We start from the raw sequence: 24,186 nt of genomic DNA, 5'->3' as shown, positions 1-24,186 counted from the left end.
TTTTGTATTTATAAAAAGATGATTTCATATTTATAAAAATATTTATAAAAAGATGATTTCATATTTATAAAAAGATGATTTCATATTTATAAAACGATTTTTTCCCTTATTATGCCGTTGTTTTCTTGTTGTGATCTCAAACACTCAACTCTAAAAGTTTATATGAATATATAACCAAAAAATAAGTAATTTAGTGTCAAAATAATTTTTAAGCTTTTTCCATACACTAATATATATATATAAACCGAAATGTTATAATTTTATGTTATAGTATAGTTTTTCGAACAATAAAAAAATTATATTTACCAATAAAATTTATAGATATATACCTTTTTAACTCTTAATTTCTTTTAGAAAATTAAGGTTTACAACAAGTCATAAACTAAAACCTTAACAATCTAAACTATAAATCCAAAAATATAAATTTATTAAATGATTGGTGAATCCAAATTGATAACTGATAAGTATATAAGATATTCATATAAAATGTTTTTTCAGGCCGGTTCTAGAGTGAGCCCAACGGGAAGCCCATATAAGTCTTTCTATTATCTCTAGTTCCCCTTCGGAGAAGGAAGAAGATCGCAGAGCTCCAATTCCAAATGGGGTCGATTCTGGGAGATTTGCCGTCCTTCGATCCTCACAATTTCAGTCAACATCGTCCCTCCGACCCTTCTAATCCCTCTGTAAGTCCTTCCCTGATTTTGAACTGTAATCATTTTGAATTTGGCTAACATCGGATCTGAGAATAATAATATGAATTGAGGCTTGTTTACTAAATCTGATTCACAATATTGATATTTTGTTCAATGAGAGATTGTAATGTTACTGGGGACTTGTTTTGGTTACATCTTCATCTATTTTTCTATTGGAATTTTATGAGAGGAATCAAGAAAGTAATCATTTTTTTCTTCTAACCAGATTGATTGATCTTAGAATCATATCATTCTGTTCCCAGTTGTTCATTAAAATGCTCCATTCTCATTTTGATTGCACGTTCCTTCTAGTTAAATTAACAATCTTTTTGTATGTATGATCTTACTTACAGAGGATGGTTCCAACTACGTATCATCCAACTCACAACCGTACTCTTCCACCTCCACATCAAGGTATACTAACTAGACCAAAAGTCTAACTACTTTACATAGTTTATAACATTTGCTACGATTTATATTCTCGTTTTGCGCGTGTGTGTGTGTGGCAGTGATAACTACGGAAGTAAAAAATATACTCATACGCAGCTTCTACCAACGAGCTGAAGATAAGGTACTAAATATTCAATCTCAAAAGGAGTTTTTGTAAAATGCAACATGTGCGGTATAGAATCCTAAAACTCTTTTTTTTTTTCTTTTGTTGCAAAAAGCAGATGAGACCAAAGAGACCGGCTTCAGAACATCTGGCGGGTGAGCACGGGAACAAGCATTTCCGTGCTTCCTCATCATCTGCTCAGGGTTTATAAAAGCTTCTCCTGTTTCCAAAGCCTGGCTATATTGGTCATCACTTGTGCTACTCTTCTTATCAGTGTTTTTTGACAAAGAATGCTTTGGATGTAGAGAGAAAAGATACGAGCAGCTCATTATCATGTGATTGCAGAGAAAATGTTGTATCAGTTGTATGTACATAACATCATTTATGTTTTTCTTTAATTTTAAAATATCGTCCAAATCACATTGTTAGCTTTTGTCTCCTCTAGAATGTAAACTCAATTCTTTTGTTTGCTTCCAACGGATTGACAAGAGGAATATGAGAGTGTAGTGGCACTAGCCATGGTGAAATCCCGACGTTTTGATCGCATGGTTCTCCTCACCTTGTAACGAGTATAAGTACTTGTTATACAGTGCAGACCAGTTTCCATGATTTAGTTTGTTGATGATGTGGGGTTTCTGCAGGAGCTGTTTCCTTGAAGTGGATCGTTTCTAAGCTAGATCCCTTAGCCTAGAAGAGCCTGTTTTAAAAACACAGATACCAGGTGAGTGAATTGTGGTGTAAAGATCATGGCAGAGGAAAGTGATAGTAGTAGTGGCAGCAAATGGAAAGAGCGAGCAATTTTTAAGTATGGCCAAAAGCAGTAGTAGCATACAGGTTGGTGGAATTGGCTTAGGAAGAAGAAGAAGAGACACATTGAAAGAGAAGTAGCAGAGATGAGGAGCCTTTCGCAATTGTCATTTTAACAAAGACTTGTAATTAATTGCAGCTTTGGTTCAAGTACTTATAGATTGGATGTTTTACTTGTAAAAGACCAAAAATCACAAGCCTCGGTTTGGTTTAATATTCCACTAGTTGTATCGAATTTAGACCCGGTTTATTTTCAAACCAAGTTAATATATATTCCAAACCAAATTTTACAATTGGGATACCCGAATTTTGAATCTCTGATGCATCTTCTTCCTCTAAAATGTCTCCGATCTTCCAATGGATTTGATCCGATTGCAGGCGCTTCCTCACCGAAAAGTTGGATGGTAAGCTTTAAAAAAAAAATCTGAAAAGGCACTTTTCATGAGTCGTCGGCGGCGGCTTCGCGGAAACACACTTCTCGTGGGGGGGGGGAAACAACCTTCTACTTTCGTCCTCCTCCTCTGTAGTTAAAGTTACATATCTCTTCTCTTTACGCGTTTTGATTTACTTTACTATATATGAACACGAATGTGATGCTTTCTTCAACCTCACTTTTTTTTTTTTCTCATGGCTTCTTCTTCTAGTGTGTCTTCCCGAGCTTCCACGGCCCAAGATGTCCGTCGAGGATTTCTCAGTCACTTGCTTAATCACTTCGAAAGGAAAGGGATCACCACCTTCAAAGACCAGGAGATCGACAGAGGCCATTCCATCGGACCTGAACTCATTAAAGCAATTCGAGAATCTCGAGTCTCCGTCGTTCTTCTCTCCCAGAACTACGCTTCTTCGGGCTGGTGTTTGGATGAATTGGTTGAGATTTTAAAGTGTAAAGAGACTTCAGGGCAGATCGTGATGACCATCTTTTACGAGGTTGATCCGTCCAGTGTTCGAAAACAGAAGGAAGACTTCGGGAGCGCTTTCTTCAAAACTTGTCAAGGGAAAGCTGAGCAAGTGAAGCAGAGCTTTGACTGATGTCGCAAACATCGAAGGAGAACATTCTCCCAATTGGTATTTAACATTTTTTGCTTTTTTAAAAAAAATCTTTCTTTAAGAATTTTTTTTGTGTTACCAACATGATTCTGTTTGCTATTGGTAGGGCTAATGAAGCAGAGATGATTCAAAAGATTGCTTCTGATGTTTCAGACAAACTGAATGCTACTCCTTCTAGGGATTTTGATGGGATGGTTGGACTTGAAGCTCACTTGACAGAACTTAAATCTTTGTTATGCCTCGAGTGTGATGATGATGTGAAAATGATTGGAATCTGGGGTCCTGCAGGAATTGGTAAGACTACCATTGCTCGAGCTTTATATGATCAACTCTCTAGCAGTTTTAGATTTGTGTGTTTTATTGGGAATCTTAAGGGAGGTTATGAGAGCAGAGTTGGTGTTGATGATTATGATTCCAAGTTGGGTTTGCAAAGCCAACTTCTGTCTAGGATTTTGGACCGTAAGGATATGAGGGTACATCTGTGGATTTGGGTGTGTCCAGACAGACTTAATTTTTTCTAGGCTTTTTTGGTCGAGCCCAAATAGCACCATGTCCAAATAAGACCATGTCCAAATAAGACCATGGAGTCCAGATGTCCATTTAATGTAAAATGTCTAATTTTCAAACTTAAAAAATGTACATATTAGAAATGTCATATATATATATAACATCTTAAACTTATTTAAATTTCATGTTTTACAAAAGATACTTAAACTTAAATTTCATGTTTCACAAAAGATACTTAAAGTGTTAAACTTAAACTTAAAATTCATGTCTTACAAAAGTCAAAAAGTACTTAAATTAAACTTCATCTTCAGAATCACCTTCATTTAATCTACTTATTTTTCTTCTTTCTTCCACCTTCTTTTTCACCTTCCTTCTCTTTTTCTTCTTCTTCTTCTTCTTCTTCTTCATCTTCAGAATCACCTAACATGAGCAGAAATATGTTAAAATCATCATAAACAATGAAACAAAGCGACATATTAATTCAAAACAAGAACGAGCTAACATGTTGAACATATATCACTTGCAAAGCATTTCCTGAAACTAGCTTATCACAACAGAGGCATTTACTTAAACTAGCTTATCACTTGCAAAGCATTTCCAGTTCAAATCAATCATAACTAAGAGGCGTGCATCACAACAGAGACAACTTACTCGTCACTTCAAATCCACGCAACCAATTTCTTCCACAAATGAGAGCTTGTACATTTGATGGAAGAAGTCAACTCCTATACTTGCTAAGAACACGGCTTCCAGCACTGAATGACGACTCAGAGGACACGGTTGTAATGGGAATTGAAAGAACATCACACGCCATGCGAGCCAGCTCTTTAAACTGTGTTGCATTGTTTTTCCAGTATCTCAAGACATCTATAGTCATAAAGGCAGCCATATCTAAAACCGGTTCAGACAAGTACATATCTAAAGCTGATTTTCCTCTTCCCTCCTTTGAAGAAAAGAATGCATAAAATCCTGCATTATGAACATAAAAACAGTAAGACACCAAGTACAAAAACACCAAGTACAAAAACAGTAAGACACTAACTACTTACCCCATATCCAACTGGTATACTGTTCACCAGCAATCAAATCGCAAACCCATCAACCTAAAAGCAATCAAATCGCAAAGAGAGGAGAGTCGAGATGAAGCGACCTGAAGCGAATCAAAGACAAAGTGAGAGACGGAGAGGAGAGTCGAGATGGAGAGACACTGCTCGAGAGATGAAGAGACGAGGCGGAGAGACACTGCTCGAGAGATGGAGAGACGAGGCGAAGAGACACTGCTCGAGAGATGGAGAGACGAGGCGAAGAGACACTGCTCGAGAGATGGAGAGACGAGGCGAAGAGACACTGCTCGAGAGATGGAGAGACGAGGCGAAGAGACACTGCTCGAGAGATGGAGAGACGAGGCGGAGAGACACTGCTCGAGAGATGGAGAGACGAGGCGAAGAGACACTGCTCGAGAGATGGAGAGACGAGGCGGAGAGGCAAGTCGAGACTCGAGACTCGAGAGATAGATGGAGACCAATTGTGAATCTGTGATTTCAGATTTTTTTCCCCAAATACTAAATTACTAACCCTAGATATTTTTAAAATATGGGCGTATTTGGACAGCCCATGTCCATTTGGTTTTGTCCATTGGACTTTGGGCGTATCTGGGCATAGTCCATTTGGACAAAAAATATTTCGGGAAGATTTGGGCATGACCATATTAGTCCATATCGATTTGGACATGGGCCACCCATGGACAATGTGCCCAATTGACATCCCTAGATGGAGTCCAGGTTGGTATTTCATATTTAAAGAACATATTCACAATGATGGAACCGAAACAGTATATTTATCATTTGTTGTGTTTAACTTGCAGCCCCTTATAAACCTCAAGAAGTTAATTCTGGACTCCTCCTATAGGTTGAAAGAAATCCCAAATCTGTCGAATGTTACTAATCTTGAGACACTATCACTTTCATCTTGCTCAAGTTTGGTGGAACTTCCCTCCTCTATTAGAAACCTACAGAAACTGGAAAAGTTGATCATGAGGAGCTGCAAAAAGCTGCGGGTTATCCCCACCAACATCAACTTAGCATCACTTGAGGAAGTCCACATGAGTTATTGCTCGTAGTTGAAAACATTTCCAGAATTTTCTAGCAACATCTGGTATCTTGATGTAAGTAACACAAAGATAAAACATGTCCCTGCATCAGTTGTGGGACGTTGGTCTCGTTGTCGGGGTCTTGATATAGGCAGCAAAAGCCTTAAGAGATTAACAAATATCCCGCTAAGTGTTACTAAGCTAGACCTAATCAACAGTGATATAAAGAGGATTCAAGAGTGCATCACAGGTCTCCCGCAACTAGAGTATCTCATCGTCGAAAACTGCACGAATCTCGTGTCAATTCCGGCTCTTCCCCCTTCGCTCAAGTCCCTAAATGCAAACAATTGTCTATCACTCAAGACAGTACATTGCTCTTTCCACAGCCCACTCAAGGAACTCACGTTCTACAACTGTGTGAAACTTGATGAAGAAGCGAGAAGAGGAATCATACAACAACCAGTTCACGAGTACATATGCTTACCAGCTAAAGAAGTCCCTTCAGAATTCACTCACAGAGCCACAGGAAACTCCATAACCCCCTCTTCAGGGACTTTCGCTGCTTCTTCGAGATTTAAGGTTTGCTTTCTGGTTTCGCCAATTGAGGACAACGGATTTAGTACTATACGTTGCTGTCTAAGAAGCAAAGAAGGTGTCGTAATTAACAGCTTTTTCAGTGAATCACAGGTTTACGAGCTGTCTCCCCTATCAGAACATCTGTTTATACTTCATCGTGATCGACGAAATAGGCGCCATGATGTGGCTACGAGCGAAATTACATTTGAGTTCAGATGCGTGTACAACGATGAAAAGATTATCGAGTGTGGTGTATTGGCGGAGGGAGCTGAGAGTAGCAGCAACCGCGAAATGGACAATTTTGAATTTGAGAGTAGCAACAGCGAAGTTGACAACTTTGAAACAGGGAGTAGTAGTAGCGGAGTTGACAACATTGAATTTGGGAGTAATAGCTGCGAAGTGGATGGAGACTATGAAGCAGAAGCTTTTATGGTCTCTCAAGGTGAAAACATCAAAACCAGTAAAAATACACGTTGGAGTTGGCTTCAGAAGCTTGGTCTGAAGAAGAAGATGAATAAGACAAAGCAGACTTCTTGAGGAATCTCATGAGACAAGAGTCTTAGGGCATCAACATCGCGGTCCCTTAAGGCCCGTCCCTTAAGAAGTATGGGTCAAAAATAAATCAAAAAGAAAAGAAATTGAGTGGAACGGGCCTAAAATAAGGGATTTCGGGCTCGTCTCGTGAGGCAACGTGTCAGCTCGAGATTGGGAGAGCAAATCGTCGAAATTGTCGGTGTCTTCGCGTCAATCTCATTCTGAAAGAGAAATTGAAATACGAAATCACGAAGGCGAAAAGTTGATCTCCTCAGATCGGAAGATCGATCTCTCTTTCACCGGAGGTTCAGTTTGCGTGTCTCCTCAATCGAAAGCCCAAGTCACCAAAACAAGAGGTCGCTTCTTCCGTTGGCGTTTGATCCCCAGATCGAGATTCCGAGCTCCATCGACTTCCGTTTGCTTCCGGTCTTGTAAGAACGGTCTCATCTTCCCCAAATCCTCTGAATCTCGACCCGAGCTCAATCTACAGCCGCTACCAAGGTACTTTCTTCAACTCCCATCTGAAATTGAAAAGTTTAGGGTTTTGTATTTTGCATGCGAATAGTCTGTGGTATAGATTCTATGTTGTTCGAGAACAATTGTACAGATTCTAGGGTTCGCAAATGTTACATAGTTTCGTATAAATTTGTAAAGATTTAAATGGTTGGATTGTGTGACTGTTTTCGTTGTAGCTTGATTGATTGTTTCGTATAGATTGAACCATTGTAGTCGTTGTAGCTTGTTTGATTGTTTCGTATAGATTGTACCATTGTAGTCCTTGTAGCTTGTTTGATTGTTTAGTATAGATTGAACCATTGTTTTCATTGTAGCTTGTTTGATTGTTTCGTTTAGATTGAACCGTTGAGTTTGGTTGTTGCTTGTTTGATTGTTAACAAATGTATAACAAACCAGTAACTGATTTTAGCAACATGAAAGAACTGTTTTGATAGTTTAGTTTCAATGTTTTGCATCCTATAACTGGTTTTGCGTCTCCGGCTAGCCATAGTTCATAGATCATATTTGTGAAATCGTTTACTTAATAGTCCATATAATAATAAAAGTAGGTTCTATACTTCATCTTTCAAGTTGTCTCTTGTTTTTTTTTAACAAGTGGTCTGTGGTAGTTGTATACTTCATCTTTCAAGTTGTCTCTTGTTCTCGATCGATCACCCGTTTTTTATGACATTATTAACGGAATAGCGCCACAAGTTAACTTCCATGTTAATGGTAATCCATTCAATTTGGCATATTATCTCACGGACGGTATTTATCCGAAATGGGGTACTTTTATTCAATCTATCCGACTACCACAAGGTCAGAAGCATTCATTATTTGCTTAAACCCAAGAAGCTGTGCGAAAAGATGTCGAGCGTGCATTCGGAGTCCTACAAGCTAGGTTTGCTGTTGTTAGAAATCAATCTAATATTTGGGATAAAGAAAAAATAGGAAATATTATGAGAGCATGTATCATACTCCATAATATGATTGTCGAAGATGAACGATCATCAGGAACTCAGGACAACGGTCGTGAATTTGAAGAAAGAGAAGAGGTGGCTACATTTTCCGTCAATATGCCTTCACCTATCGTGAGTACAATTGATCGTCGAACGAGCGTTCGAAATAGACAAGTCCATGAGCATTTAAAAAATGATTTGATTGAAAATATTTGGACTAAATTTGGACATCTTACCCATAACATATAATTTATAAGTTTCTATTTGTATTGGAATAAATGTTTGTGTGTTTTTTTATAATTATGATGTTTTGTATTTCTATTTTACAACTTTGTAATTTTCTTAAGATTTCAATTTTAATGTTAAACTTTTTAAAAATATATTTCATTTACAACTTCTTTTTATATGTTATACGTTATGAAAATAATAAATTAATTAAATAATAACCTAAGGGACCAGAAAAGTCCCACTAATAATCTACCAAATTGTTTAATGTCCTTAGCTTAGGTCCCTTAACATATAACCTTAATAAAAAATGCTAAGGGCTTGTGGGTTAAATCCCACCTATACCGATGCTCTTAGGATCCAGTTATGGTATGAAGTACTCTCTTGTTTTAGCTCCATGACCATGTTCATAAAAAAAAGAGATGGAGATGGAGATTATGAGATTGAAGCTTCTCAGATCTCTGAAAAAGATGAAAACAGTTGTTGGATTTGGTTTGGGAAAATTAATCTTGGATAGAAAGAAGAAAAAACCTGGGTCTTGTGTTTATTTGTAATTAATCAAATCTTATCTTAGATATTATTAGTCTGTTACTGTTTTACTGGTTATATATATCTATCTATATATCTATCTATATATATATATAACTGTTTACCTCACTCCTAGACTATCCAGCTGGAAACTCGAACTCTAAGAGGCTGACACGTGTCCGACTTCTTCCAAACGCACCGTATCACTTAAGTTTAAATACTTCGTGTTGGGCTTGAGTTTCCTTATTCGTATTGGGCTTCGGTTTTGTTGAGAGAAAGAGATTGAACCCTAATTTCTGTGTCCGACGGTCAGGAAGGGAGAAGGAAAAAATGGCACGTGTCCTCTCTGTAACCATCTAAAACTCTTTTCTATTCACTTCTTTCGACCATAACGATCTCTTTTCTTTCTCTGAAACCGTAGACGACCGAGCTTCCATGCATTCACGATAAGCCATCAACTCAAGCTTTAAATCAGGTCTCATAAAATCTTTTCTCCTCATTTATCATCTGCAAAAAAATTTATATACAGTGAGCCTTTGATTTGCTTCAGATCTGATAAGGCTGTCGGCCCCAATATCAACTCCTATACCGCTTAAGAATCGTTTGATTGGAAGAGGCAGTATTCAAGGTCTGGCTAGATCGAAGATTGATATTTAGGTTTTGCTTTCATCATACTCTGATTATTTTATGAAATCTGATGCATGCTCTTCAAAAAGAAACAAACTTCAATACTTCAAGCGATTCACTTTTTGAGGTTTTGTTCTTAACCTTCTTCTCCGACAATTTTATGAAAATCTGATGTTATAACTTATAATGCTTTTAGGGTAGATGGGAAATTAATGGCAAGTCTTAGAAAGAATTTGACTTAGAATGTTGAACAAGTTCAAACATTCCAAGGCAGAACAAACCACTTTGGCCTCTAAACTACCTTCTTCCCAACTTAATTATCCACAGCAACACAATCGCAGGAAAAGTAAGCATCAAATAGAGAGAAAATTAGACACATTACAATAATCGAATTTTTATAGGTGATCGATTACTTATTAACTGGGTTTGATTGTTGTAGGACATGTTCTTTCACATGTTAATTGTTTTCTGGATTGGTAAGGTCAAATATGATTTGGTTTCCTTAAGTTTCTGATGGCAAATCCAAGGAGGTTGTTGATAGCAGCTTCCGATAGACTGATATTCATATATAATTATTGACATAAGGTACTTGCAAAAAGAGCGGTGTTGGCAAGCCGATGAAACTTTTGGATTAAATTAGTGCATTGTTGAGGTATCAAGATTTTTTCAAGTTAAGTTTTGCCCACAACGTTTACAATTTCCCAGATTTGTTATTGTTTTTCTTTATTGTTGTCAAGCGTATGTTGCTATTCAAGAAAGAAAGAGTGTTATGGAGTGTTCTTTCTCACCTATGATCTTAAAGCTGTATCTATCTCTCAAGTCTCAAACCAACTGCGTCATATGGAGGTAAAAATTGTTTTTTTTGCAGTGATATCTAAATGTGTGTGTTTGCAGGAAGAGGAGACAATTTCATGGAAGAACGTCAATGTTTTGTGCTCGGGCTGTGATATGTTTCTACTGTCTTGGTTGCTTTAGAAGATCGTCTGAGAATCATAGGAGGGCACTTGAATCTCGCAGCTGAAGAAAAAGCTCCCAAGAGAAGTAAGCCACCCAGCACGACTCATGTCTTAGACGTGTTCTCCAGCTGTAGGTGTTGACGGAAGTGTGGCATGGTGTTACCAGTCTTTCCTTTGTTCATGCAGATGTAGGAGTGGTCTGGTCCACTAATAAAAATGGATGCTGTGGGCCACTAATGGATCTGGTCGATGATTTGAATCCAGAAACATAATGTATAGTTGTAATTTTAAGAATTGGAAATGCATATATAATTGTATTTTTTTGTATTATAATTGTAAGCCTTACTTCTAAAAAGAATGACAAATCCTTCCTATTGAAAATAGAAATTACTTTCCAATCAAAGTAAACTAATCATTTTGAAATACTTAATGAAATTGATGATATATTATGTTAAATTTTTAGTACCAACCCGCCAAACCCTATATATATATATATATATGAAAGTATCTATGCATTTCTTTGGCAATCCTTGATGCATTATTGATTATGGACACTAGCCACATTGATGTTGAGGTTGTTCCTGATTTTTTTCTCACGGTTCCCCTCACTTAACTTCATATTTGCTTAGGTATCAGTTTCCTTCAAGGTATGTTATTGGCCTTGGTAGTTGATGTGATGTGTGTTTCTGCAGGAGATGGCTTTGTCGTTAATCCGAGATTTTAGGTTGCTAGTGTGTCCAGATTCTGATATCTTATGGAAAGGAGATGCTTCATCTGTGTTTTATTAAAGAAGTTGTGTAAGTTTGTTTTTTTGGTAGTGTATGCTGATGTTTATTTAGATATATAGATGTCTTGTTCATACAATGTTTAGTATCTAAAGACTTGTAGTATTAGCTCTCTTTGTCTTTATAAGCTTGGGTATTGTTGTTGACTGTAGTAGTGTAGAGAGTGGATCATATCTGAAGCTAGATCACAAATTGTTAGATGTTTAAAACATTGGATCGTTTAGATGGCGACATCAATAAATCGATTATCTAAACTAATGTGATCTTTACCAATATAATCATAAAATTATGCAACAAAGTGAATGGTAAGAGAAGAGCAAAAGCTCTAATACCATATTAGAATCAGAGAAACTGAGCTTGAACTTAAGGCAGAAGAGATAAAGTTCGTTACACTTTATTAATATTATCTTAACGAACGTAATTAACATCTGAAAACTATATCGTAACTAGCTAACCGGCTTACAATAATAACCGGTATATTAATCCAATAAAGTAAAAACTAAGAAATGGTTAATGGTGATGGTAAGGAAGCGTAGAGCTTGTTAGTTTGGATGTAAAATCAATTTGGTTATTTTAGCCCATAATGCACCGGCCCAATCAGAAAGCCCAATAGTAGATCCGACGCATAAACCCTAGAGAAGACGCATGCTATAAAAAAGGAAGAAATTAGGGCTTCGCGAGAGTAGAAGGTGAGAACGCCGTCACATACACAGACACCTTCTCCGTCGTCTCCTCCACCAATCTCATAGCAATCATGGTAACATCTCTGTTCCCAATCACCTCTCACGTTGATGAAAACCTCATTTCGAACTGCTGATCATTTTGCACTCGGTACTTGTTTCAGATTATGTCAGAGGAGAACCGCCGCGCAATCTCCAAGTACCTCTTCCAAGGTACGCTTCTTGCTCTGTGAAATGAGTTAACGCGTTGGAAGAAGAGTTATATCATTATTAATTGATTGATTTCGTTGTGCAGAGGGAGTTTTGTTTGCGAAAAAGGATTTCAATTTAGCGCAGCATCCTTTGATCGAAGGAGTTCCGAATCTGCAAGTCATCAAACTGATGCAGAGCTTCAAGTCTAAGGAGTACGTCCGCGAGACATTTGCGTGGATGCACTACTACTGGTTCCTCACCAACGAAGGCATTGACTTTTTGAGGACTTACCTCAATCTCCCATCTGAGATTGTTCCCGCCACTTTGAAGAAGCAGCAGAAGCCACTTGGTCGTCCCATGGGTGACCGTCCTCGGTATGGAGTTCACTTTAATCTTTCAAAATGTCTATCTTTGGTTTCATTGTCCTGGAATTAGGAATATAATTATGCAAAAGAATCTGCTTTAGCCCTGTAGAATCACAAATGAACTAGATGAAGTTACTTGTCCAGTGTTTTGTGATTGATTTGATTTGGTTTATTTACAGTGGTCCACCTCGTTCTGATGGAGAGAGGAGGTTTGGTGGTGACAGAGATGGATACCGTGGAGCTCCTAGAGCTGGTGGAGAGTTTGGTGATAAGAGTGGAGCTCCTGCTGATTACCAGCCTTCCTTCAGGGTACCTTTTCTATTTTCATTCTTGATTACTTGTTTCTTGCTGCGGCTCATTTTGAGAACTCTCTTACGCATTAGTTGTTTGCTAGTTTAGTATCTTTCCAAGCCACTGATTCTCAACTCTTTACTGTTATTGGGTTCCCTAAATACGCTGCAACTAAGTCTTGCTCAAGTTCATTTTGTGAACTTCGTGGCAAGCTACTCATCATCATTGCCTTGTGTAATTTTTTATCTGGCCAAGTATATAGATTTATTTTCTGTCACCTCGTCTTTACTCTTTTCATTTATCTCGTTGCGTTTTGGTTTTCATGATTGCAAAAAAATGCCTGCATTCATTCGACATATTTTGATGGAAAATACAAGATTGTCTTCATTCATCTTTTCTTAAGTTGCTGTGTAACTAAATATTTGTTTGGTTTTAACAGGCACCTGGAGCTGGATCTAGGCCTGGGTTTGGCCGTGGAGCCGGTGGGTACGGTGCTGGTCCTGCTGCTGGATCTGATCTTCCTTGAAAGGGAAATGTAATCCTTGTTTCTTTTTGGTTAAATTGTACTTTTGATTTGAGAATCAGTGTCTTTTACTCCATATGATTGTTTTTTCCTTAGAATTTTATAAAGGATGCTCAAAATGTTGTGGATCCTTACAAAAAAATTCACCCATTATCCGCCTTCTACTTTTTCAATTTTAATCTCCGCTGGTTTAAAATCATAATTTGGTTATTTATTTGGATACTTCACAATTATGTATGCGCAATATTTTGAAAGAAAAATCTCATTTATACTAAAATTGTAATATGTTTTTTTCGTTATTCTATGTCTAGTAGTCGTGAACAAGTTGAATGGTACTAAAAATGCCATGAATATATGTTTTTGCTCCTATATATGTTGATAATTTTACAAATTTCTTTCAGTAAATGCCTTAACCGAACGGGATGTGCAGCATATTTGGTGTGTATCACATTTTCTTATATCGAGACAAAAAGCACAGAATTAAAACAGTATTATTTTTCCAAATTCCTTGTTTTATTACTATATATCATATTATGGAGTATTTACCAATAATATCTAGTTACAAATTGTAGGGATCGTGGACTTCCAAGATTCCAATGTGAATCTGACTGTGCGTTAGATTCTGATCACTCTTTCGCTGAGCTCTATGGAATTGATTTCTCGAAAAAACAAAGAAGCAGATGTAATGGGATGAGCTTGTAGTTATGGCTTCACCTAACAATGGCTAGAGTAATGAATGAAGTTGTTTGTGTTTCAAAAAAAAATCTAGTTACAAACATAACAGGTTTTTACCGACACAGTAAAAAACTTAAAATTCAATTTTTGTTAGTTCCAGTTAAAATATTTTTCTTTGAAATGATTTTTTGATATTGATATAAAAAAAGTTTTATAACACAATTTAAAGAAAGGTTTTATAAGAAATACTGTATAACTTAGAGAGGGATCAGATTAGATGAAAATTGGAGCGCCCAATTGTCGTAAGAGGTTTGAGCGGAACACTCTTCACGCATTAAAATATGCGAGAGATAAACCCAATCATCACTTCCCCTTTAAACCTGAAGGATCATACCTTTAAAGTCCCGTACCTTCTCTTTTTATAAGCTCACTCGTTATCACACTTCTCTCCACACAATCGATGTGGGACAAACATTGAAACATTAGTTTAATTCTCTCTCGCTTACGTCTTTGTTTATAAGCTGAAAAGTCTCTGACTCGATCTGAAGGTTTACAATATTACCTTCCGTCAAAGGCCACGAACACCAATTCAATTGTTTTCAAAACAGAGCTGAAGTCAACATCTCGGTGTTCAGCCCAAATTTAAGAAATAGATCCATCGATCAGGAAACATTTGAGGGTCCATAGGTTATTACCACCTTAAAAGAAAGAGACTTGCCACTTGCTCTAAGGAACATGCAAATTCATATTATATTTTGACTCAAGGTATTCACATAACACCTACCTTCATAAGATAGAATGAAGGTTACTAAGGTCTGATCGAGAGCAAACTCCTAAAAAAGAAGGCAAATTAACTTGATAACATCTAGATCGAACCTGCGAAACTTGAAGTCATGCCCACACAGACAAAAACAAAAAACAAAAAGATCAGTCTTACACTGGATTACTAACTATAAGTTGGATTACATTCTTCATCTTGTCAACCGTATATATATAAGTTGTGGCTCAAGGCAATGACAATGTTGCACCTCTAGGCTTTCTTGGAATCTTTTTGATTTTCTTAATGATGTCATCACCGAAACTCTAGCTTAAAGTCAGTTTCTTCAGGGAAGCGCAATTCCTCAGAAAGTATATTTGCTAATTTCATCTGCCTTGATATTTTTGTTGTGACTGGTGTCGCAAGCTCAGCATACTTGAGAGATGATACGAAACATGGCCATTCCTCTATATCAAAATCAAATTCGTGATAATTAGTATATGTTGACATGAAGAATTAAACAAAGGGAAGTAGTGGAAGAAGTGGGAGAAATGGCCATATCACTTACCAAATGGGGAGGAATGGCTAGTCCACTACTAGTTAGTGGAGGAAGTGGGAGAAGTGGCCATATCCCTTACCAAATGGGGAGGAATGGCTAGTCCACTACTAGTTAGTGGAGGAAGTGGGAGAAGTGGCCATATCCCTTACCAAATGGGGAGGAATGGCTAGTCCACTACTAGTTAGTGGAGGAAGTGGGAGAAGTGGCCATATCCCTTACCAAATGGGGAGGAATGGCTAGTCCACTACTAGTTAGTGGAGGAAGTGGGAGAAGTGGCCATATCCCTTACCAAATGGGGAGGAATGGCTAGTCCACTACTAGTTAGTGGAGGAAGTGGGAGAAGTGGCCATATCCCTTACCAAATGGGGAGGAATGGCTAGTCCACTACTAGTTAGTGGAGGAAGTGGGAGAAGTGGCCATATCCCTTACCAAATGGGGAGGAATGGCTAGTCCACTACTAGTTAGTGGAGGAAGTGGGAGAAGTGGCCATATCCCTTACCAAATGGGGAGGAATGGCTAGTCCACTACTAGTTAGTGGAGGAAGTGGGAGAAGTGGCCATATCCCTTACCAAATGGGGAGGAATGGCTAGTCCACTACTAGTTAGTGGAGGAAGTGGGAGAAGTGGCCATATCCCTTACCAAATGGGGAGGAATGGCTAGTCCACTACTAGTTAGTGGAGGAAGTGGGAGAAGTGGCCATATCCCTTACCAAATGGGGAGGAATGGCTAGTCCACTACTAGTTAGTGGAGGAAGTGGGAGAAGTGGCCATATCCCTTACCAAATGGGGAGGAATGGCTAGTCCACTACTAGTTAGTGGAGGAAGTGGGAGAAGTGGCCATATCCCTTACCAAATGGGGAGGAATGGCTAGTCCACTACTAGTTAGTGGAGGAAGTGGGAGAAGTGGCCATATCCCTTACCAAATGGGGAGGAATGGCTAGTCCACTACTAGTTAGTGGAGGAAGTGGGAGAAGTGGCCATATCCCTTACCAAATGGGGAGGAATGGCTAGTCCACTACTAGTTAGTGGAGGAAGTGGGAGAAGTGGCCATATCCCTTACCAAATGGGGAGGAATGGCTAGTCCACTACTAGTTAGTGGAGGAAGTGGGAGAAGTGGCCATATCCCTTACCAAATGGGGAGGAATGGCTAGTCCACTACTAGTTAGTGGAGGAAGTGGGAGAAGTGGCCATATCCCTTACCAAATGGGGAGGAATGGCTAGTCCACTACTAGTTAGTGGAGGAAGTGGGAGAAGTGGCCATATCCCTTACCAAATGGGGAGGAATGGCTAGTCCACTACTAGTTAGTGGAGGAAGTGGGAGAAGTGGCCATATCCCTTACCAAATGGGGAGGAATGGCTAGTCCACTACTAGTTAGTGGAGGAAGTGGGAGAAGTGGCCATATCCCTTACCAAATGGGGAGGAATGGCTAGTCCACTACTAGTTAGTGGAGGAAGTGGGAGAAGTGGCCATATCCCTTACCAAATGGGGAGGAATGGCTAGTCCACTACTAGTTAGTGGAGGAAGTGGGAGAAGTGGCCATATCCCTTACCAAATGGGGAGGAATGGCTAGTCCACTACTAGTTAGTGGAGGAAGTGGGAGAAGTGGCCATATCCCTTACCAAATGGGGAGGAATGGCTAGTCCACTACTAGTTAGTGGAGGAAGTGGGAGAAGTGGCCATATCCCTTACCAAATGGGGAGGAATGGCTAGTCCACTACTAGTTAGTGGAGGAAGTGGGAGAAGTGGCCATATCCCTTACCAAATGGGGAGGAATGGCTAGTCCACTACTAGTTAGTGGAGGAAGTGGGAGAAGTGGCCATATCCCTTACCAAATGGGGAGGAATGGCTAGTCCACTACTAGTTAGTGGAGGAAGTGGGAGAAGTGGCCATATCCCTTACCAAATGGGGAGGAATGGCTAGTCCACTACTAGTTAGTGGAGGAAGTGGGAGAAGTGGCCATATCCCTTACCAAATGGGGAGGAATGGCTAGTCCACTACTAGTTAGTGGAGGAAGTGGGAGAAGTGGCCATATCCCTTACCAAATGGGGAGGAATGGCTAGTCCACTACTAGTTAGTGGAGGAAGTGGGAGAAGTGGCCATATCCCTTACCAAATGGGGAGGAATGGCTAGTCCACTACTAGTTAGTGGAGGAAGTGGGAGAAGTGGCCATATCCCTTACCAAATGGGGAGGAATGGCTAGTCCACTACTAGTTAGTGGAGGAAGTGGGAGAAGTGGCCATATCCCTTACCAAATGGGGAGGAATGGCTAGTCCACTACTAGTTAGTGGAGGAAGTGGGAGAAGTGGCCATATCCCTTACCAAATGGGGAGGAATGGCTAGTCCACTACTAGTTAGTGGAGGAAGTGGGAGAAGTGGCCATATCCCTTACCAAATGGGGAGGAATGGCTAGTCCACTACTAGTTAGTGGAGGAAGTGGGAGAAGTGGCCATATCCCTTACCAAATGGGGAGGAATGGCTAGTCCACTACTAGTTAGTGGAGGAAGTGGGAGAAGTGGCCATATCCCTTACCAAATGGGGAGGAATGGCTAGTCCACTACTAGTTAGTGGAGGAAGTGGGAGAAGTGGCCATATCCCTTACCAAATGGGGAGGAATGGCTAGTCCACTACTAGTTAGTGGAGGAAGTGGGAGAAGTGGCCATATCCCTTACCAAATGGGGAGGAATGGCTAGTCCACTACTAGTTAGTGGAGGAAGTGGGAGAAGTGGCCATATCCCTTACCAAATGGGGAGGAATGGCTAGTCCACTACTAGTTAGTGGAGGAAGTGGGAGAAGTGGCCATATCCCTTACCAAATGGGGAGGAATGGCTAGTCCACTACTAGTTAGTGGAGGAAGTGGGAGAAGTGGCCATATCCCTTACCAAATGGGGAGGAATGGCTAGTCCACTACTAGTTAGTGGAGGAAGTGGGAGAAGTGGCCATATCCCTTACCAAATGGGGAGGAATGGCTAGTCCACTACTAGTTAGTGGAGGAAGTGGGAGAAGTGGCCATATCCCTTACCAAATGGGGAGGAATGGCTAGTCCACTACTAGTTAGTGGAGGAAGTGGGAGAAGTGGCCATATCCCTTACCAAATGGGGAGGAATGGCTAGTCCACTACTAGTTAGTGGAGGAAGTGGGAGAAGTGGCCATATCCCTTACCAAATGGGGAGGAATGGCTAGTCCACTACTAGTTAGTGGAGGAAGTGGGAGAAGTGGCCATATCCCTTACCAAATGGGGAGGAATGGCTAGTCCACTACTAGTTAGTGGAGGAAGTGGGAGAAGTGGCCATATCCCTTACCAAATGGGGAGGAATGGCTAGTCCACTACTAGTTAGTGGAGGAAGTGGGAGAAGTGGCCATATCCCTTACCAAATGGGGAGGAATGGCTAGTCCACTACTAGTTAGTGGAGGAAGTGGGAGAAGTGGCCATATCCCTTACCAAATGGGGAGGAATGGCTAGTCCACTACTAGTTAGTGGAGGAAGTGGGAGAAGTGGCCATATCCCTTACCAAATGGGGAGGAATGGCTAGTCCACTACTAGTTAGTGGAGGAAGTGGGAGAAGTGGCCATATCCCTTACCAAATGGGGAGGAATGGCTAGTCCACTACTAGTTAGTGGAGGAAGTGGGAGAAGTGGCCATATCCCTTACCAAATGGGGAGGAATGGCTAGTCCACTACTAGTTAGTGGAGGAAGTGGGAGAAGTGGCCATATCCCTTACCAAATGGGGAGGAATGGCTAGTCCACTACTAGTTAGTGGAGGAAGTGGGAGAAGTGGCCATATCCCTTACCAAATGGGGAGGAATGGCTAGTCCACTACTAGTTAGTGGAGGAAGTGGGAGAAGTGGCCATATCCCTTACCAAATGGGGAGGAATGGCTAGTCCACTACTAGTTAGTGGAGGAAGTGGGAGAAGTGGCCATATCACTTACCAAATGGGGAGGAGTGGCTAGTCCACTACTAGTTATTTATTCTTCCACCATTGAGTGCTTATTGCTTTTGTTTCCTTTAAATACACCATGTATGTTACACAATTAAACATACAATTCAATACAAACATGTCTTGCATTCTCTCAATCTCACAAATCCTCTCATTCTCTTAAATTCTCAAATTTCTCTTCTCTCTCAAATACTTACGGTTACTTCACTCCTTTTTACTTTGTTCGTGTGCTTCATCACGGTTAAAACACTTAGAAGCTCTCATAATCCCACAAATTATCAGTATATACCCCAACCCAAACAGAGAGATAGTCAAGTGTTATGGGGATATGAAAAATTTACATACAAGCAAATTAAGTAAGTAAGACTCACCAGGACGAATGTGTGTAGATTTGGGCAGCAACAAAAAAGGTTGGCAGCAATTCCCAAAAAAGATTCAAGGAATGAAGCATGCAACCAAGACAAGTTGGAGACTTAAGTCTGTATTCCTAACTAAAAGCATCTTTCGTGTAATTCATATTAATGCAATCACTTGGTCCTTGAATCTCAGCACTCCAGAACTCATAGAATCCATCCCTAAAGATGTTCACCAAGTACAAGGCTCTGTCTATACTAAACCTAAACAGTCTACTTTGAGAGGATTTTCTCATACAGAACCCTTGTGTAAATGACAAGACTGAGACAATCGCTAATGATTTGAAAACTGATGAAATTCGATCAACTAAGGGATCTGGCTTTAGCAACGATCCACTCTATATGCGATTGTAGGCAACAATCCATAAGCTTAGAGAAGAAAGTATGTATATTACAAGTCTCTGGATACACAATATAGTACAAAGACAACATGGATCAAAATGAATATCAGCTTATTAACCTAAAAGTTTCACCCCGTCTGATTTTTCTTGTTCTTTCTCAGACCAAGCTTTTTAAGCCCACTCCACCAAGATGTATGGTTGTTGGTTTTGATGACATTTTCATCTTTAGAGACCTTAACGGCTCCATCACTCTGTTTATTCCATTCTCTGCTGCTACTACTTTCACCTTCCTCCGCCATGATCTGTACGCTGCACTCAATAATCTTAGAGTGTTTTCCGTAGCAGCTGAATTCAAATTGAATATCCGAGTCCACTTCAACGCATCTGCGTTCTTTAAACAGAGCCCCCACGTAATACTAATAGGTGTTTTGTTAGGAGTGGAGAACCCGTATAGCATTCAAGTTCGTTGATGAGAATACCTTTGCTTCTTAGACGACAACCAATATTATAGCCGAACCACGGAGGGTGTTGTAGGGTTGGTGAAAGCAGGATGCAAGCCCTGAAACTTGTGGAAGCAGATAGAGTCCCCTGTGAGATGGTTACAGAGTTTCCTTTGGCTTTGTGAGTGAACTCAGAAGGGACTTCTTTACCTGGCAAACATACATATTTATAAGCCCATCGTTGTATGATTGCTCTTCTTGCTTCTTCATCTAGTTTCATACAGTTGAGGAACCTCACTTCTCTGTTAGGATCGTGGAAAGAGGAAGCTAGTTTTATCTCACCTTCCTCCGCCAACATCTGGACACCACACTCGATAAAATAGTCGCAGTTGAATTCAAACCGAATTTCACTCGTAGTAGCGTCAAGTTCACAACATATGTGCTCTCTAAACAGGGCCCCAGAAAAGACTAACAGGTGTTCAGATAGAAGTGCAGGATTAATCGGATAGCATTCAAGTTCATTGATGAGAATACCTTTGCTTCTTACACGACAAACAATTTCCTTCAGGAAAGAGAACTCTTCGACTGGAGGAAGCAGGAGGCAAGCCTTAAATCTTGAGGAAGCAGAGAAAGTCCCTGAAGAGATGGTTATGGAGTTTCCTTTGGCTCTGTGAGTGAACTCTGGAGGGATTTCTTTGCCTGGTAAACATACACTCTTGTAATCACATTGTTGAATGATTACTCTTCTTGTTTTTTCATCTAGTGAAAAACAGTTGAACAACCTGATTCCTATCATTGGGTTGTAGAAAAGGGAAGTTACTCTTATGGCATCTTTTTCTGATTTAACACACTTGCAGTCGTCCAGAGTAATATACGCAGATTTTGGTTTATAGAAGGAGAGACAGACGCTTTTGAGCGATACACAATCATCTGCATCGAGCATCCAAAGCGAAGGCGGAAGACCCTGCAGTGACACCAGCTTTCTGCAGTTTTTTATCTTGAGCTTTTCTAGTCCACGGAGGCCTATGATGCAATCTGGAATCTTCTTTATATTACTGTTGCTTAGATCCAAATAACTTACACATTCAGGGACGTGTGTTAATCTCTTGAGGCTTTTGCTGCCTATATATAACGTGCCAAGACAAAGCCATCTTTCAGCTACGGATGCAGGAACGAACATCTTCTATCTTTGTGTTCCTTATATCAAGATGTTTGATGTTACTCGAGATATCTGGAAACGTTCTCAATCGCAAGCAACCATCCATGTAAACATTCTCAAGAGATGCTAAATTGATGTTGGTGGGAATAACCCGTAGCTTTTTGCAGCCTTCCATCCACAACACTTTCAGTTTGTGTAGGTTCCTAATAGACGAGGGAAGCTCCACCAGACTTGAGCAATGGCCAAGTGATAGTGTTTCAAGATTAGTAGCCTCTGAAAGATTTGGTATTTCTTTCAACCTAGAGGAGTAGCCCAAATCTATCTTCTTGAGATTTGCAAGAGACTACATGTATCAAACACGACAAATGAGAAAAACACACATGGAGCTTTTTCAATATTTCAAAAAAAATTTAACATACACCAACCTGGATTCCTCCCCAGAGCTTCTCAAGATTGCTGAATATCATACAGAGCTCAACAAGACATTGGGGCTGAAATGTTGGAGGAAGACGTTTTCTGGGGTATGAATCCCAATGTAGTAACCTTAGTTGAGGTAGATATTCCATGTCTCCTGCTATCCTCAATCCCCCAGAGTTATACATCTTTAAAAATCTAAGATTACGCATTCCTTCGAAAGCTTGCCCACTTATTGAGAACTTACCGCTGATCTTGGACACATCAAATGATATACCTATGACTGATCCAGTGCCCTAACAAACATCCCAAAAGAGGACTGATTAAATTGTTATCATGAAAGCAATAGAGAGTATGGATCTCTTCAGCCTCCACTAAAAACTGACGTTTCCCAGGCTCATCTGACTGTTCATGTACTACTTGTCTACCCAACTGTTGGAGTAAAGAGTGCATCTCATAATCCATTATATGAAGTTGCACAAGAGATCTGATGGCTAGGGTCTTCAGCCCATTTTTGACATCCATGTTACAATCGGCGAGCATGCTTGTCATATGGTCAACGCTACCAAAGTTGAAGATGCATGCGATGTGGAGAAACAGGGCTTGATCTTTTTTTGACAATCTGTCATATCCCACTCTTAATATGTCTTCGATTTTTCTATCAAGATTATTTTCTATCCTAGATAACTGAAGCTCCCACTCTTCCTTGCTCTCCCCACGTAATGATGAACCCACAACACAAAGACCTAATGGAAGATACCCACAAAGGTATGCTACTCTATTTGCAACCTTTTCAAAATCATCTTGTACATATCTCTGTTTGAAAGCAGATAGACATAAGATCTCAAGAGCTTCTTTTTCAGATGGAAAACCCACATGGTAGATATCTTGTATCCCATGTGCTTTCAAAATCTTTTTGTCTTCAGTTGTAACAATGATCCTACTTCCTAAACCAAACCAAGAAAGTTCTCTAACCAAAACATCTAGTTCCTCTAGATCGTCTACATCATCAAGAATGATAAGCACTCTTTGATCTTGTAGCCATTCTTTTACGGCACCTAAATGATTTACCCTTATATCCCTTTGGTTCAAAATCTTAGACAGAAGTTGGCTTTGCAAACCCAACTTGGAATCATAATCATCAACACCTATAATGCTCTTATAACTACCCTTGAGGTTCCCCATAAAGCATCTCAGTCCAAAATCGACAGAAAGGTGATTGAATAAAGCTCTAGCAATGGTGGACTTACCGATTCCCGCAGGACCCCAAATCCCAATCATCTTTGCTTCATCACACTCGAAGCATAACAAAGTGATCAGTTTTCTCAAGTGAGCTTGCAGTCCCACAATCTCGTCAAAGTCCCTTGACAGTGTAACATTCAGTTTGTTCGAAACATCTGTGGCAAACTTTTCCACCATGGCCGCTTCATCAGTCCTAACAAAAGAAAAGATTCCAAGTTTATATAAACTCTATTATTGAAGTATATAAATTCTGCTATATAAAGAAACAACAGACCAGTTAAGAGAGTGCTCTCCAGCAATGTTTGCTACACATGCCAAAGCTTCCATCCATTTCTTCTTATCGTCCTCAGTTTTCCCTTCACATGTTTTCTTGAAGGCTATTCCGAAATCTCCAGTCTGTTTCCGTACATCGGACACGGATCAACTTGGTAAAAGATGGTCATCACAATCTGCTCTGAAACTCTTTTGCAGTTCAAGATTTCAACCAGTTCATCTAAACACCAGCTTGAAGAAGCATAATTCTTGGAGAGCAGAGCGACTGAGACTCTGGATTCTCTAATGGCTTGTACCAGTTCAGGTCCGATCGTGTGGCCTCTCTCGATCTCCTGATCTTTAAATGTCGTGATCCCTTTGCTTGCAAACTGATGGCGTAAATGGCTGAGAAATCCTCTACGAACATCTGGACCGTGGAAACTCGGAAAGACATGGTATCTCTTTATTGGAGACGAAGAAGAAGAAGAAGAAGCCATGAGAGAGAAAAGAGTAAATGAGAAGTTGAAGATAAGTAGCTATGAGATATGTATGGAGGAAGAAACAAG

The 24,186-nt window shown here is 39.8% G+C and overlaps 2 protein-coding genes and 2 pseudogenes across 3 annotated transcripts; 3 read left to right on the top strand and 1 right to left on the bottom strand.

Annotated features, from left to right (window-relative positions):
- Positions 1-520: 520 nt before the first annotated feature.
- On the top strand, positions 521-1,720 carry LOC106337188. 2 transcript variants are annotated; one of them, XM_013776250.1, is made up of 4 exons: positions 521-683; positions 1,046-1,106; positions 1,202-1,263; positions 1,364-1,720. In XM_013776250.1, exons 1-4 carry the CDS (start codon positions 600-602, stop codon positions 1,454-1,456), a joined length of 300 nt encoding a protein of 99 aa, XP_013631704.1. In that variant the 5' UTR covers positions 521-599; the 3' UTR covers positions 1,457-1,720. The 2 variants fall into 2 exon arrangements, with proteins under 2 accessions (XP_013631704.1, XP_013631703.1); XM_013776249.1 differs by having other exon boundaries at positions 1,361-1,717.
- Positions 1,721-2,361: 641 nt separating this feature from the next.
- Positions 2,362-7,579, top strand: LOC106338835 (annotated as a pseudogene).
- Positions 7,580-12,028: 4,449 nt separating this feature from the next.
- On the top strand, positions 12,029-13,630 carry LOC106339319 (40S ribosomal protein S10-2). Its single transcript, XM_013778109.1, has 5 exons — positions 12,029-12,137; positions 12,225-12,273; positions 12,356-12,626; positions 12,797-12,926; positions 13,348-13,630. Exons 1-5 carry the CDS (start codon positions 12,135-12,137, stop codon positions 13,432-13,434), a joined length of 540 nt encoding a protein of 179 aa, XP_013633563.1. The 5' UTR covers positions 12,029-12,134; the 3' UTR covers positions 13,435-13,630.
- A 6,490-nt stretch (positions 13,631-20,120) lies between these two features.
- Positions 20,121-24,186, bottom strand: LOC106342907 (annotated as a pseudogene).

This window comes from Brassica oleracea, chromosome C4 (assembly GCF_000695525.1).
Source record: "Brassica oleracea var. oleracea cultivar TO1000 chromosome C4, BOL, whole genome shotgun sequence".
Taxonomy (NCBI): domain Eukaryota; kingdom Viridiplantae; phylum Streptophyta; class Magnoliopsida; order Brassicales; family Brassicaceae; genus Brassica; species Brassica oleracea.
The sequence above is the reverse complement of the archived record's forward strand: the minus strand, read 5'-3'. Positions and strand labels throughout refer to the sequence as shown.

Bases quoted from the DNA above. Each gene is read 5' to 3' on its own strand.
- LOC106339319 (XM_013778109.1), top strand. The intron at 12,274-12,355 runs GTACGCTTCTTG...TTCGTTGTGCAG, and splicing joins CTCCAAGTACCTCTTCCAAG to AGGGAGTTTTGTTTGCGAAA. The intron at 12,927-13,347 runs GTACCTTTTCTA...TGGTTTTAACAG, and splicing joins ATTACCAGCCTTCCTTCAGG to GCACCTGGAGCTGGATCTAG.
- LOC106337188 (XM_013776249.1), top strand. From the start codon at position 600: ATGGGGTCGATTCTGGGAGATTTGCCGTCCTTCGATCCTCACAATTTC. The intron at 684-1,045 runs GTAAGTCCTTCC...TCTTACTTACAG, and splicing joins CCGACCCTTCTAATCCCTCT to AGGATGGTTCCAACTACGTA. The intron at 1,107-1,201 runs GTATACTAACTA...TGTGTGTGGCAG, and splicing joins TCTTCCACCTCCACATCAAG to TGATAACTACGGAAGTAAAA.